General features: G+C 43.7%; 1 protein-coding gene across 1 annotated transcript in view; it reads left to right on the forward strand.

Moving 5' to 3' along the window:
* Window positions 1-14,300, forward strand: part of PRPF40A (pre-mRNA processing factor 40 homolog A) — a 39,586-nt gene that overhangs the window by 5,343 nt on the left and 19,943 nt on the right. The window contains exons 3-9 of the mRNA XM_063116536.1: window positions 1,623-1,703; window positions 3,759-3,789; window positions 4,460-4,482; window positions 7,638-7,715; window positions 7,807-7,917; window positions 8,288-8,408; window positions 8,982-9,006. Of these exons, the coding sequence (XP_062972606.1) occupies window positions 1,623-1,703; window positions 3,759-3,789; window positions 4,460-4,482; window positions 7,638-7,715; window positions 7,807-7,917; window positions 8,288-8,408; window positions 8,982-9,006 (470 nt within the window). The remainder of the gene's footprint in view (window positions 1-1,622; window positions 1,704-3,758; window positions 3,790-4,459; window positions 4,483-7,637; window positions 7,716-7,806; window positions 7,918-8,287; window positions 8,409-8,981; window positions 9,007-14,300) is intronic.

Genomic DNA, 14,300 nt, shown 5'->3' on the forward strand with positions numbered 1-14,300 from the left:
ATTGTGGGCCACCAGATGTTTGATAAACCCTGAGGTTTTGTGGCTCACCTGGGTCAACACAAACTGGATTTATCAAGCATACCAGTATTTTGTGCTACGTGGCTGGAATACAGTTCGTGACCTGGAGGCTATGAATTTGGCACCTGGATTAAGGAATCCTTTGTTTTGAAGCTACTGGATAGACATTTTTAGGGAGCATCTCTTGCGTGGAACACAATTATTTGGAAGCAGCAGTGGGGCAAGACTCCTTTCTTCTCCTGCTTCTACAGGATGGTGGGGAATGGGAGGGCCACTCCCATTCTTTCTTCTCTTCCTCACGCTTCCAAGAAAACCTTGTGGATTGAGGGTGGAGCAGTAGCCCTACCAAATACCTCTCCCTCCACACAAGATGGAAGGTAAGAGGGAGCAATAACCCGATGCTCCCTGAAGATACATGGGAATGGGGTCACTTGGCCAACCCTCCAGGGATTGTCACCATATTTTGGGGGGTGATTTCCCAAGAACTATTTGTGGGACTTGCCAATCAAATTGGCTAAATATGGCCAATTTAATATATGATTAATATTTGTACAATCTGTTGCTCTTGTTGCCATCCTCTTAGTCCCTAATAGTTCCTGGATGATGAAAAGTATTGGAAATAAAACTTATAGCTTTTTTTTCAGAAACTCATTTCCAGTTAAAATACTATTTGCATACACAAGCAAGTTAGTTCTTCGTAGTAACTGCCTTGGATCTATGCCTTGGATGGCTTATACTATTCCCTCACATATTCATTGCCTTGCAACATCACTAGTGTGTGGAGAATTGTCCTCCTCACCATATTTATGATGCTTTAAGGAACAAGGGCAGTGAAGTGGTTTAAGTGGCTGTGGTAGTTTGCATCCTTGTTGCATGCTTTTCTCGGCTTTTTTTTTTAACAGTTCATGTTTTTGAACCCTGCAGTCTTAATTCTTAAACTTTATAGTACTCTTCATCTTGGAACATCTTTGCAAGCATAACTCTTACTCCAGCCCTGTGAGACAAGTTCTTCAGGTATTATCCTCTGTTCATAGATGAGGTAAATGAGCCCTCAAGATTACTAGAGCTTACATTGACAGGGATTTGTTTTGGGAACTAGAATTAGAGGTTTTGGAACTTAAATAATTTGGGCCCCATTCTTGCAGTGATTCATGAATAGTGCTAAAGTTTTGGGTTATCTTATTATTAAAGCACCGGCCTTTTGAGCCCTATATTTTTGAGAACTTTCCTGCTATCCCCCCAACCCCAAACCTCCACTTCCTTCACTTTTTGCTTTGGGTTCCCTTTGGACAGACCATCATTAGTAGCTGGAAAATAATCTTGTCTTTATTTGTTGGCCCTCTAAGATTGCATTGTCTACAATAATTCTTCTGGCCACTTAGAGCCTAAATATTATATACCCAGAAAATTGACAAACTATTGTCTTGACTCCCTCATTTGGCTTATTCAGCATTTTACATATTTATCTATAATCCTTTGTTATGCCCCAAGTTATTTATGTTGGAAAGGGGTTAACACTACCTTCCTGCCAACATAAAAAGCTTACATATGTAGCAATTTGTATTGAGGTGTAAACACATACTATAACCATATTTTAATTGTAGATGCCTGGAATGATGCAATCGGTGATGCCTGGAATGATGGCACCACATATGTCTCATGCTCCCATGCAGCCTCCGGGACCGGTAGTTATTAAATCTATTTTTGTTTTTTTAAAGTAATCTCAACTTGCTATTCTGACTTCTGTATTTAAGAGCTATCTTTTTCTCTTGAAAAAATTGCTAACCTTGAATAACTACGTTGTTAATTATTGAAGGCTACTAAAGGGAAGAAATTGTTAATGGCTCAGATTTTTATTAGGTGACTGACTTTTTATTAATCTATTTATTATTAGATAAGTGATTACTCAGGAGTGAGTGACTACTTTCATACTTAATTACACATTAACCTTAAATTCTTAGTAGAATGATCAGTACATTTCTGGTAGTCCTTTTTTTAAAAAAAAAATATGTATACATATATCGAAATGAGCCTGATACAAATTATATGCATTTGATACAAATGATGCACATACCATTTGTATCAAAATTAACCTTAATAAAATCTGAAGGCATGAGTGGCCATTGGAGTTGAATCAAATTGTTTTTTCTAGAGTACCAGTGTGTTTAAAGACTTGTCAGCAAGTTAATATAATTGTTGATAAGGCACATGCAAGCTAGCTACTTCTCCCTACTCTCTTTTATGGGATCCTCTAGCCCTAGAGAAACCTCTTTGAGAACTAGTCTGTTTACACATCACTGGCAAATATTGTTGTGGAATGGCTATATCCTGTCCTCATGTTCAGAACGAATAGCATAGAAAGAAAAGCAGCCAGGTCACATGTGTGAACAGGGCAAACTATGCAGTGGGGAAGCACATTTGTTCATATGTCAGCTTTATTCACCTATAAAATGAGGGTGAGGGGTTGATGACTCTTAGTTGTAATATCAAAAAGTTAGCCGGTGTGGAGACATGGCACCCCTTCTATTACCTAGTTCCAAATCCAGAAGTGAGCTCAGCTTGAAGAAGAGTGCCTAGAGCAACAGACAGCAGGGATGTGGGGCGGGAGGTTTTTGGTTCAACTGGCCTTTTGTTGATAAAATTAGATATCCCACATCTTTGATTTATATGTCAATAGGGTAGTCACTGCTCTGATCACATCTTGTTTGACTTTAAAGAGCAGATTCATGCATCTCCATTGCTGTAGGAGCATCAGATTTTGTTATTCTAATGTAAGAAGAGCCATGCTGGGTAATACTAAAGGCCCATCTAGATTAGCTCTCTCTTCACTTCCCATCCCCTTGACACCCTTTCGGGATGTGAGCAGGGCAGAAGGAGGTGCTCTACACATCTGGGGCATGCAGTTGCTGGCCAAGGGGTCATGAGCAGGATAAGAAGGGTGTGCTCTCCTTGGCCAGCGTTTGCAAGTCAGCTCCCTTTCCACCCTACTCGTGCCCTGCTGAGGAAAGACTCAGATGGCTCCTGCAAACTGAGTTGGTTTCTCTGTAGGGGAAAAAAGTGGGTGAAGCATGCTGACATCATGGGGGGTGGAGCTTTGAGGTAGGGCCCTGTGTCATCCAGCCTTCTGCCTTGGTCCGGGGGTGAGAGGACAATCGGTTCCTGAACAAAATTGGATTGCCTGTCACTTTGATGAGGGAAAAGTGCACACATAATCCTAAACTATAGTTCTGAAGCATGCATGCCTTAACCGCATGTTTGCAGAATAAAGCTTCTAAGATAAATGAAGCCTCCTAAAATGCCTTAACAGCTTCAGAGCATGAGGCACTGCTGAGCTGTCTTTGTTTAGTTTTGGATTCATCTTACCCTTACCTCCTTTTGGCATCCAGGAGGATGGAGCAGGTAGTAGCAGAGCTTAAAATTGCCCTCAGCCATGCTAAATAGTGGTGATGCCCTTCCCCTAAGAGCATGTGAGGAAAGCAGGTCATTGGTAAATGTAGATGGAGAATGATGTTTAACTATATTTTATTCACATCTTATCTGGATGTTTGAATGTAGTCTTGCACAAAACATGTTTCTCGTCGAGCTGGGCTAGCAATATCTGGTTTAAGATAAAAGGGGAGGGGAATATGCATTCAGTTGTGGTGATTACTTGCGGCCAGAAAAGTAATATTAGTTGACTTAGTACATAATTTAGTACATAATAGGTGCCATGTATTTTAAATATCTTTATCATTCTTCAGCCAGGAGTGAACAATATGGATTCTCAAATCGGTAAGTATAAATAATAAATCACTTGTTTAATAGTTTAATCAGACGATATACATGAATAGTACATTTTCTAATAATCATTAAAAATGTAAACGGTTGATTTTAAAGAATTGAAAATATCCCTTCTCACTTGCTTCACAGTGGTTGAAATGGTTGGGTGCTTTCTTCAAAGAACTAGAAGGCAGGGTCTTTGAAGAAAGATTTGGGTGGGGCACTACCAAGGGAAAATTATTTAGGAGGGAATAACCACTGGGTGTGGGGAGCACACCAAAAACAGCACAGGCAGGACTAAGAGTTCAGTGACCATGGAATGCTGAATGACTGTTATGGGGTGGGAAACAATCTGACTGGGGGTGGGAGTTGGATGGAGAATTGTGTAAAACAATAAGGTTGACTGATTATAAAACTAAACAGGAGCACTTCATACGTAGTGTAATATTTTATTGCAGGGCCCATTTTGTTGGCATATGAATATTGTTTTTCCAGAATATAATAGAGTTGACTTTAGTGACTTGTAGAAAACTGAGAACCTAGCAAGTTGATCTTCAATGTCAGTGTTGAGCATCTTCTTTAGATGTTGAATTTTCAGTTCAGATTTTAAGTTTGTCCTTCTGAAAAGGGATTATTTTAGCTGTATTATCTAAAATTTGGTTTCCTGTTTTATATTTCACAGGTTTAGCCCCCCCTGGAACTCAGGTAAGCAGGACTCTTTTTGCCTTGGTAATTGATTGTTTCTAGCATTTAAATTGAGGCCATCTGAACCTTAAGTGACAGTGATGACTCCAGAAGAAACTCCAAGCTACAAACCTACTTTTTCAGGAGGTGTGCAAACCTGTCCAGAATAGGCTGTGAACACCTGACATCCAGTCAGGCAAACTGCCTACTAACAGCATCTAAGTCTTGTTTGGGTTGTGTTTCAGTTTTTTAGCCCTCATCCAGTCCATTGTTGCAGACAGGCATTGATTTAGCACATTCACAGCCTCACATGATGAAGATGAAAAGAAGAAATATAGCTGCATGTCATCAGCATAACGATGGCAATGCACTCCAAACTCTGGATGACCTCACTCAATAGCATGGGAGGACAAAACCTACCTTTGCAGAACTCCATAACGGAGAATCTCTGGGACCAAGCAATATCCTCTAAGTACCACCTTCTGGAGCTGACCATCCAATTAGGAGCGAAGCCACTGCAATGCAGTACCCTCTACTCCCAACTCAGATAGTTGCCACAGAAAGATACCATGGTTGATCGTATCAAAAGCTGCTAGGAAATCAAAGCGAATCAACAGGCTTGCACACCTGCTGTCTTTCTCATGACATAGATGACCAAGGCTGTTCATGCCAAAACCTGACCTGAACCATAACTGAAATGGATTCAGATAATCGATCTCATCAAAGAGGTGGTTAGCAACCACCCGGTTAAGGACTCTGCCCAGGAAAGGGACATTTTTTACTGGCCGAAGTTGTAAACGTATTCCAGATCCAGGGATGATTTATTCACCATCGCTTCTTGGGGTAGCCCGGGTACCACTCTCTCTCACAAGGCCCGCCTGACCATTCCCTCACTGTCAGATTTAATAAGCTGTGAGGGGCAAGAATCCAATACAGATGTGTTTGCACAAACATGACTGAGCACCTTGTCAATGTCCTTGAACTGTGCCAACTTGATCCAACAAAACTGGACAAGACTTCACTCTGGATGCCTCACTTGATTCACTTACTATATAGAGTCTAAGTCCCAGCAGATGCAGTGAAGATTTTCCCAGCTACTTCTTCACTTAAAAAAATTTGAACGTTAAACCTAACTAAAACCAACTATGTTCAGCCTGGTATGTTAGCAACTATTAATTCACAGTTCGATTTATTTTTATTGTTTTAAACCAACCTTTCTTCAGAGGTATTTAGGGCTCTGTATGGGTGTCTTCCACTTTGAAATTAAAAACATTCCTGTGTGATAGGTTAAGGTGAGAGATAGTGATTAAAGAAGTGAGGCTTGAGCTCCGGTAACATTATTTCTAGTTCTTCTGAGTTTTTAACCAAGATTGGATTTCGTTTTTAACCAAGATGTGTCTTACTCATTGATAGCCAATATATTTGGCCTGTTTTTTATGTCAACTATGTTAATTTAAATGCTTTGGGCATGATCCAGCCAAAGTTAAGCACTGTTAGGTACCATTGGTCTCAGTGACAGTTAATCACATTCTTAAATTAAAATTAATGGGATTTAAAAGTGCTTTCCTTAACCTGGTTCTTGCTGTTTGTGGTGATACTGCACAAATTCTCTTCAGTATACCAGCAGATCAGGGAGACTTGCCATTGCTAATGTCTTCATCTAGTGGAACAATTTTCATCTAGCAAAACTAGCCTAAAGCTCATGTTACCATGGGCGCTAGTAGTCTGAGAGTGAAACATGCTGTTCCTTGACTCCCGCTATGTCAGTCCTCCAGGAACTGTGTGGAGCTTACTTTCCTTCAACACAACTGAGGACTTTTGACCCTCGCTTCCTCACACCCATTGCTGCTAAACGACATTCACTTCTTCCCCTCAAGCCCACTTCTTTCCCTCTTCCCCCATATTTTAAAACCCAGCTTTTCTTAGGGCCACTTCTTTCCCTCCGCTGCCGCCTCAGAGTTTTCCCCACTATCTCCAACACCATCCCTGTCACTACTATGGCTGCTCTGAGAATCTACTCGACTCAGCACAAAGCTCCATCCTGCCTTTGTGTTTGTCTCCTTGCGCACCTGTCTGGCGCAGAGCTGGGTGGGAGCTTTAGTTCTGCAACGGCATCAGGCTCCTGGCCAGCATGTAGAAACATGCTGTTTGGTTATTATCAAGCTTTGAACTTTTTCGAAGTTTCAGGTTTTTTTCTGCATGTCTATACTACTCAAGCTTCAGTTTTTTTAAAAAAGAGCAGAACTGGTTCAGCTCTTACTTAAATCTCAAGTAAGAAGCCTTATACTACCTTATTCTTATATGAGATGTTGACAGTTCTCAATGGGCAAGCAGTTTTTATCACGTGCATGTGGGGATGCATGCAACATTCTGTTTAATAATGCATGCATACTCTTTCATAAATATTTCTTACGAGTCCCTCATTCATGTCCCATAAACCAGCAGAATAGTTCTCTTCTAAAAAATACTTTGAACCAGTTGTATGCTGTAGAAGCTCTTCTCATCTGTTTGCCATTGTCCTTACAGTCAGGCTTGAGCACACCCAAGAAAGAGCCAAATAAATGAGGATCACACATACAGGCTACATTAGTGAGCCTCAAGCTTGTGCACTGTTCTGCTTCCTCATCTTTGACACTGTAGCAAGAAAGGAAATTGAGGTCTCCTCCTTGTGGTTGGCCTGGGGGTGATGAGAGGGTATGGTTCATCACTATGTAAATACATCTAATGTTTCCCAATTTTGAACAGTTTCAGCTGTGTAGATGGAGCCTATGTACGGAACCCAAAAGTTAGGTAACCTTATGCATCCAAATTCTGAAAACAGGCTAAAACATCTTACAGAACGAATGGCTGTCTTTCTTGCACCTGATGTCCTGTTTTAATAATTTGGATGTATAAGATTGCCCCTGAAGAAGGAGCCTACTTTTCCAAACTACGTTGGGCTTCATACATGTAGCCATATATTCAAACTGGGTCTGTTCAGTGGCAGACCTAGGGACAAGGCCGAATCAATGGCTATGGTTCTGATCCCCCATTAGCATAGAGCTAGTAAAATACAAATAACATATAGGAAGTTGTGGCTGACTGTATTTTTTTCTTTTTGGAATCTGATTTTGTTTTTAAATAAAGGCAAATCCCTGATATCCTTTCTTCAAAAGTGTGCTTTCCTCTTTATTTAGCCAACGCCTCCAGTAGTTTGTTCAGTCCAGCAAGCCACCCCAACCAACAACTCTGCTAATGAGGAAACTTCCAAACAGGTATCAGATACCTCCTGTAATATTTTGTAGCACTTTGTCTTGTGCTCCCTAGACATATTGAAGAAATTCTTCATGTGTGTGTTCTTTGTAGAAATCCATGTGGTCAGAACATAAATCGCCAGATGGAAGAACATACTACTATAATACTGAGACAAAGCAGTCAACGTGGGAGAAACCAGATGATCTTAAAACACCTGCAGAGGTAAAATAAAGTTGAGAAAAGTTAACTGTTAATAGCCTTGTGTCAATGAGTAAAATTGGCTTTTGCTCACCAGGGTGTGTTCCAGTTTTCTTTTTCTGGTACAGCCATTCAGGCCACATTGATTCACGCTCCAGAAAATCCCCCAACCCTCAAGAGTGGCTTTTGCGGGGGACTGTAGTCGAATAGAGTACCCCTTAAGTTCCATTCCTGGCATGAAATTTCCCATGCAACCCTTTGTATCCTGGCTTTTGTTTCTAATGGCATAGTTTTTGCATATCACTTCATTGATTTTATGGGCATTTTGATTGTATTAAGTTCCCTGCTATGAAATGTTTTCAACATACTTTTGTGAATACTTTTTCTTCCTCAGCAAATGTTATCAAAATGTCCATGGAAGGAATATAAATCTGATTCTGGAAAGCCTTACTACTACAATTCCCAAACAAAAGAATCACGCTGGGCAAAACCCAAAGAACTTGAAGATCTTGAAGGTAATTTTCACAGAAACCTCTTTTCTGTCTTGATGTATAACTAGTGACTAGTAAGGTTGTAATCTATAGCAATGATAGTAGTGATCACTCTAGTTAATGAAGTCAGAATTGGAGCCCCCACTACCTGCCCCCTCCCCAGTTCAGACAGTATAATAAAACACTCCATAATCTGGTACTGTAATTGTTTTATCTGAGGAAGTAAAAAGGGAAACATGTTGAATTACATCCAGATTTGTCATTGTACTAACAGAACAGGACATTTCCTATCCTATTCTATCCTCCTCTCTGCCCCCCGGGGACCCTCCAAATTTACTCCACTGAGTTGGGGAACCCTAACGTAATGTACTGGGAGGGAGGGTTGTAGGGAGGAGGAGAGGACAGCACGGTCCTGTTCCGCCAGCGGTATCTGTTGCATGAGCGGAATGATGAAGTTGAACTCAGTCCATTAGGTAAACTATCATGGTCCTATCAAAGGAATTTTAGACCTGTCTCTAAACTTACATACATGGTCTTTAATACTTTGGTTTTCTTCAAACTGAAATTGATATCTTTTTTCTTTCTTTTTTTGTACAGCAATGATTAAAGCAGAAGAAAACAGGTATGTTTCAAAATACTTTGCTTGAGGGGAAAAAACATGTACCACATTGGGATGTGTTTTATGAAGGGCAGTATACAGATCTCCCAGATAAATAAGTCATGGGGTAATAATAATAATGGTGATGATGATAATAATATGCCCAAATGGAGTGTGATTTAATCATCCTTTGTTTTCTTTCTCTATACTGTTTGTTTAAACTTTAGTGTGTATTTATTATTTATTTATTTATTTATTTATTTATTACATTTCTATACCGCCCAATAGCCGAAGCTCTCTGGGCGGTTCACAAAAATTAAAACCACAGTAAAACACCCAACAGTTTAAAACACAATTACGAAATACAGTATAAAAAGCGCAACCAGGATAAAACCACACAGCAAAGTTGATATAGGATTAAAATACAGAGTTAAAACAGTAAAATTTAAATTTAAGTTAAAATTAAGTGTTAAAATACTGAGTGAATAAAAAGGTCTTCAGCTGGCGACGAAAGCAGTACAGTGTAGGCGCCAAGCGGACCTCTCTGGGGAGCTCGTTCCACAACCGGGGTGCCACAGCGGAGAAAGCCCTCCTCCTAGTAGCCACCTGCCTCACTTCCTTTGGCAGGGGCTCATGGAGAAGGCCCCCTGTAGATGATCTTAAGGTCCGGGTAGGTACATATGGGAGGAGGCGTTCCTTCAGATAACCTGGCCCCAAACCGTTTAGGGCTTTAAATGTTAATACCAGCACTTTGAATTGGGCCCGGACCTGGACTGGCAGCCAGTGAAGTTGTAAAAGGACTGGCGTAATGTGATCTCGCCGGCCAGTCCCTGTTAATAACCTTGCTGCCCTGTTTTGCACCAGTTGAAGTTTCCGGACCGTTTTCAAAGGCAGCCCCACGTATAACGCATTGCAGTAATCCAAACGAGAGGTTATCAGAGCATGGATAACTGTAGCTAAGCTATCTCTGTCCAGATAAGGGCGCAGCTGGTATATCAGCCTGAGCTGATAAAAGGTGCTCTTTGCCACTGAGTTCACCTGTGCCTCAAGTGACAGTTCTGGATCCAAGAGCACCCCCAAACTACGGACCCGATCCTTTAGGGGGAGTGCAACCCCGTCCAGGACAGGGCAAACATCACCTCGCCGGACAGAAGAACCACCCGCTAACAGTACCTCCGTCTTGTCTGGATTGAGTCTCAGTTTATTAGCCCTCATCCAGTCCATTACCGTGCCCAGACACTGGTTCAGAACAGCCACTGCCTCACCTGGGTTTGATGAAAAGGAAAGGTAGAGCTGGGTATCATCCGCATATTGATGACACCTCAGTCCACATCTCCGGATAACCTCCCCCAGCGGCTTCATGTATATGTTAAACAGCATAGGGGATAAGATAGAGCCCTGTGGAACCCCATGGCTTAGGTGCCACGGCACAGAGCAATAATCCCCCAGCACCACCTTCTGGAATCGGCCATCCAAGTAGGAGCGGAACCACTGCAACGCAGTACCTCCAACTCCCAGCTCAGACAACCTATTCAGAAGGATACCATGGTCGATGGTATCGAAGGCCGCTGAGAGGTCCAGGAGAACCAACAGGGTCGCACTCCCCCTGTCTCTCTCCCGACAGAGGTCATCCCACAGGGCGACCAAGGCAGTTTCCGTTCCAAAACCAGGCCTGAAGCCCGATTGAAATGGATCTAGATAATCCGTTTCATTCAAGAGTGCCTGGAGTTGTCCTGCAACCACCCGCTCAAGCACCTTGCCCAGGAAAGGGATATTAGCCACCGGCCTATAGTTGTTAACATCCTCCAGGTCCAGATTAGGCTTCTTCAGGAGTGGTCTAATTACCGCCTCTTTTAAAGAGGCCGGCACCACTCCCTCTCTCAAGGAGGCATTTACAACCTCCTGGACCCAGCCGGCGATCCCCTCCTTATTTGATGTAATGAGCCATGAGGGGCAAGGGTCAAGCACACAGGTGGTCGACCGGACTTGGCCAAGCACCTTGTCCACATCCTCGGGCCTCACTAACTGAAACTCATCCAATAAAACTGAACCGGACGGCGCTCTGAACACCTCTACTAGTGGAGCTGCATTAAGTGTGGTGTCCAATTCATGACGAATCTGAGCGACTTTATCTTCAAAGTGCCGTGCAAATTTGTCACAGCGTGCTACCGAGGGTTCCACCATCTCTCGCCCTGGCCCAGAGTGTAACAGGCCGCGAACCACCCGGAAAAGCTCCGCCGGACGACACTGAGAAGACGCAATGCTGGTGGAAAAGAACTGCCTCTTTGCCACCCTCACCGCCACAGAGTAGGCTCGATAGTGAGCTCTAACCCGTGTTCGATCAGACCCAGCACGAGTCTTCCTCCACCTGCGTTCTAGCCGTCTCCCCTCTTGCTTCATCGCCCTCAGCTCAGGTGTATACCAAGGAGCTGACCGGGCTCTGCTCAGAGGGAGAGGACGCTTGGGCGCGATCGTGTCAACCGCCCGAGTCATCTCTGCATTCCACAGAGCGACCTGGGCTTCGACAGGAGCACCGGCCATACCAGCAGGAAAATCCCCCAGAGCCCTCTGGAATCCATCGGAGTCCATTAGCCTCCGGGGGCGGACCATTTTAATAGGCCCCCCACCCTTGCAGAGGGGAAAGGCCGCCGAGAGTCTAAACCTCAGTAGGAAGTGATCTGACCATGACAAGGGGGTAGATGTTAGTTCCCCCACTTCCAGATCACCATCCTCCTGCCCAGTCGAGAAAACCAGATCAAGCGTGTGTCCCTTTGCGTGTGTTGGGCCGATGACATGTTGAGACAGCCCCATGGTTGTCATGGCAGCCATGAAGTCCTGAGCCGCTCCAGAGACAGCAGCCTCGGCATGGAAGTTGAGATCCCCCAGAACCACCATCCTGGGGGTTCTCAACACCAGGTCCGAGACAACCTCCGTCAGCTCAGGCAGGGAGACTGTGGGGCAGCGGGGTGGACGGTACATCAGCAGAATCCCTAATCTGTCTCGAGTACCCAACACACAGTACAGACACTCAAGATCAGCACTCGACTGAACAGGAAGCCTAGAGAGGGAGATTGTATTCCTATAGATCACGGCAACCCCCCCTCCCCGGCCCTCGAGTCTGTGCTGGTGCTGCACCGAGTACCCAGGAGGGCAGAGCTGGGTGAGAGCAACCCCTCCCAGTTCCCCCACCCAGGTCTCAGTGATGCATACCAGGTCAGCCCCCTCATCCACAATCAGATCATGGATGAGAGAGATTTTGTTTTGGACTGACCTGGCATTCAGCAGCAGCACCACCAGACCCGAGAGCAAGCTGATAAGGCCGCCAGGAACCATCTGGTTGGGGGAAGGACTAGAAGAGGGGACAGCTGTAAGGAATCTGTCCCCTCTTCTCCTCATCTGGCCTGTTCCTCCCCCAGCACCATACCTCCCCCTACCCGTGACCACACTTATGCAGGCACCCCCATATTCCCCAGAGCTCCCCAGGCACATATTAAAAATTATTTAAAAATTGATTAAAAGTTTTTTGAAAAATTGCTGTTGGTTGCTGGTCGGCTGGTGTTCTTCAAAACAGGGTGGCTCCTCTGTGCGACGCAAAGTGCGGCGCCAAGTGCGCCGAGGCGCTGCCTCTGGCCGGCTGCAGCTTTACCTGTAAGCAAGGCGGGGCACTTGTCAGCAGATGTTCAGCAGCTGGGGGAAAGAGACTGCAGAGCCCAGGCTCCTGCAGCCCCAAGGTCTTCTCTCCCCACTGCAAGCAGCAAGCACACCCCACCTTCCCCTGGCCGGCTGCAGCTTTACCTGTAAGCAAGGCGGGGCACTTGTCAGCAGATGTTCAGCAGCTGGGGGAAAGAGACTGCAGAGCCCAGGCTCCTGCAGCCCCAAGGTCTTCTCTCCCCACTGCAAGCAGCAAGCACACTATTTAGTGTTGAGGATTATGAGATATCAGTTGTCCTGGAATGTTCCTTTTAGCTAATTTGGCAGTTCTTTAAGAAATCAAGCTGCATCGGGCTGCAAGGAAAGAACATGATAGAAATGTATAAACCTCTGTGAATGGGGATGGCATCTGATTGATCTTATGAGTTTTAATTTGCAAATCAAGTAATTGATTTAATATGCAAACTTGATTTGCTTTTACATGACGTGCATATGTTGCATCAGAAGCGTATTCTTGTGGATTATAAAGAAGTTATTTAAAATATTTTTTAAAAATTCTGTTACAGTTAAGCACATTGTTTAAGTCAAAGTTTTTTAATTAACTCTTTGAACTAAATATTGCAGCCCTAATTGTGAGACTTATGTTTACCTAGTGAAATGGATTCACAGGAGGTCAAAGACAGACAAAAGAGGGGTTTTTTTCATAATATGCTTAATTAGTTTATGTAAGTTACCAGTACAAGGTATGGTGATGGTCATTGGCTTAGATGGCTTTTAAAAGGGTTAGAAAAATTCATGGAGGACAGGTCTATCAATGGCTAGCAGCCATGGAACCTCCTAGTACATTTCTTAATATTGGCTGCTAAAGCAAACAGTTGGTATATCGGCTGTTATTCCCTTTTATGCCTCTTGTTCATGCTCCCTAGAGCCATCTAGCTGGCGCTTGTTGGAATTAGGATGCTGAACTAGATGTACCTGTAGTATGATCTAGCAAGCCTTCTATGTTCTTATGCCGTAAGCAAGGGGTGGGAACCTGTGGCACTCAGCCTAACTTCATGAGGTTGGAGGGAGTCGGGAAGAGAGAAAAGGGGTGTGTGTGAGGGGGGAAGCAAAACAGAACGGGTGGGGGGAGAGCACTCTTCAAGTGATCATTTCAGACCATGGCAAGGGTGATACGTCTTCTCCCTTGCAGCCTCCTAGGCAGCAAGGAAGGCAGAAGGAGAAGAAGGGTGCCCTCCTTCCATTTTTGCTTGTGGCCTGGCCAATACTACTCGTGATAGGTTACCCCAAGGAATGCGTCCTCAGCACAAAAAAACGCTTCCTCGCTCTATCTTAAACATATATTTAACTTCAGAAGATCTGATTCCTTTGAAGTTGTGAAATGTTTACGTTGACCTAGTAAACAAGGATGCTTTAGGAATATATGAATGTAATTTCAACTTCAGAAGTTAAAACGTCACTTTCTGCTTCAAAGAAAATGCATTTAATTAACACACATTTAGTTAAAATTAGCCATTTTTAAATAAGCAAAATCCTGCATGGGAAACTGTGCTGACTGGTAGTGTACAAATCTAGGTGTTGTTCCCCCCCCCCCCCAATATGAGCATTGGGCCCAATAACATGGAAGTTGTATGTGTCACACTCCATTAAGGAAGGTTGGGCACAAT

The sequence above is a fragment of the Elgaria multicarinata genome, chromosome 2 (genome assembly GCF_023053635.1).
Source record: "Elgaria multicarinata webbii isolate HBS135686 ecotype San Diego chromosome 2, rElgMul1.1.pri, whole genome shotgun sequence".
Lineage (NCBI taxonomy): Eukaryota > Metazoa > Chordata > Lepidosauria > Squamata > Anguidae > Elgaria > Elgaria multicarinata.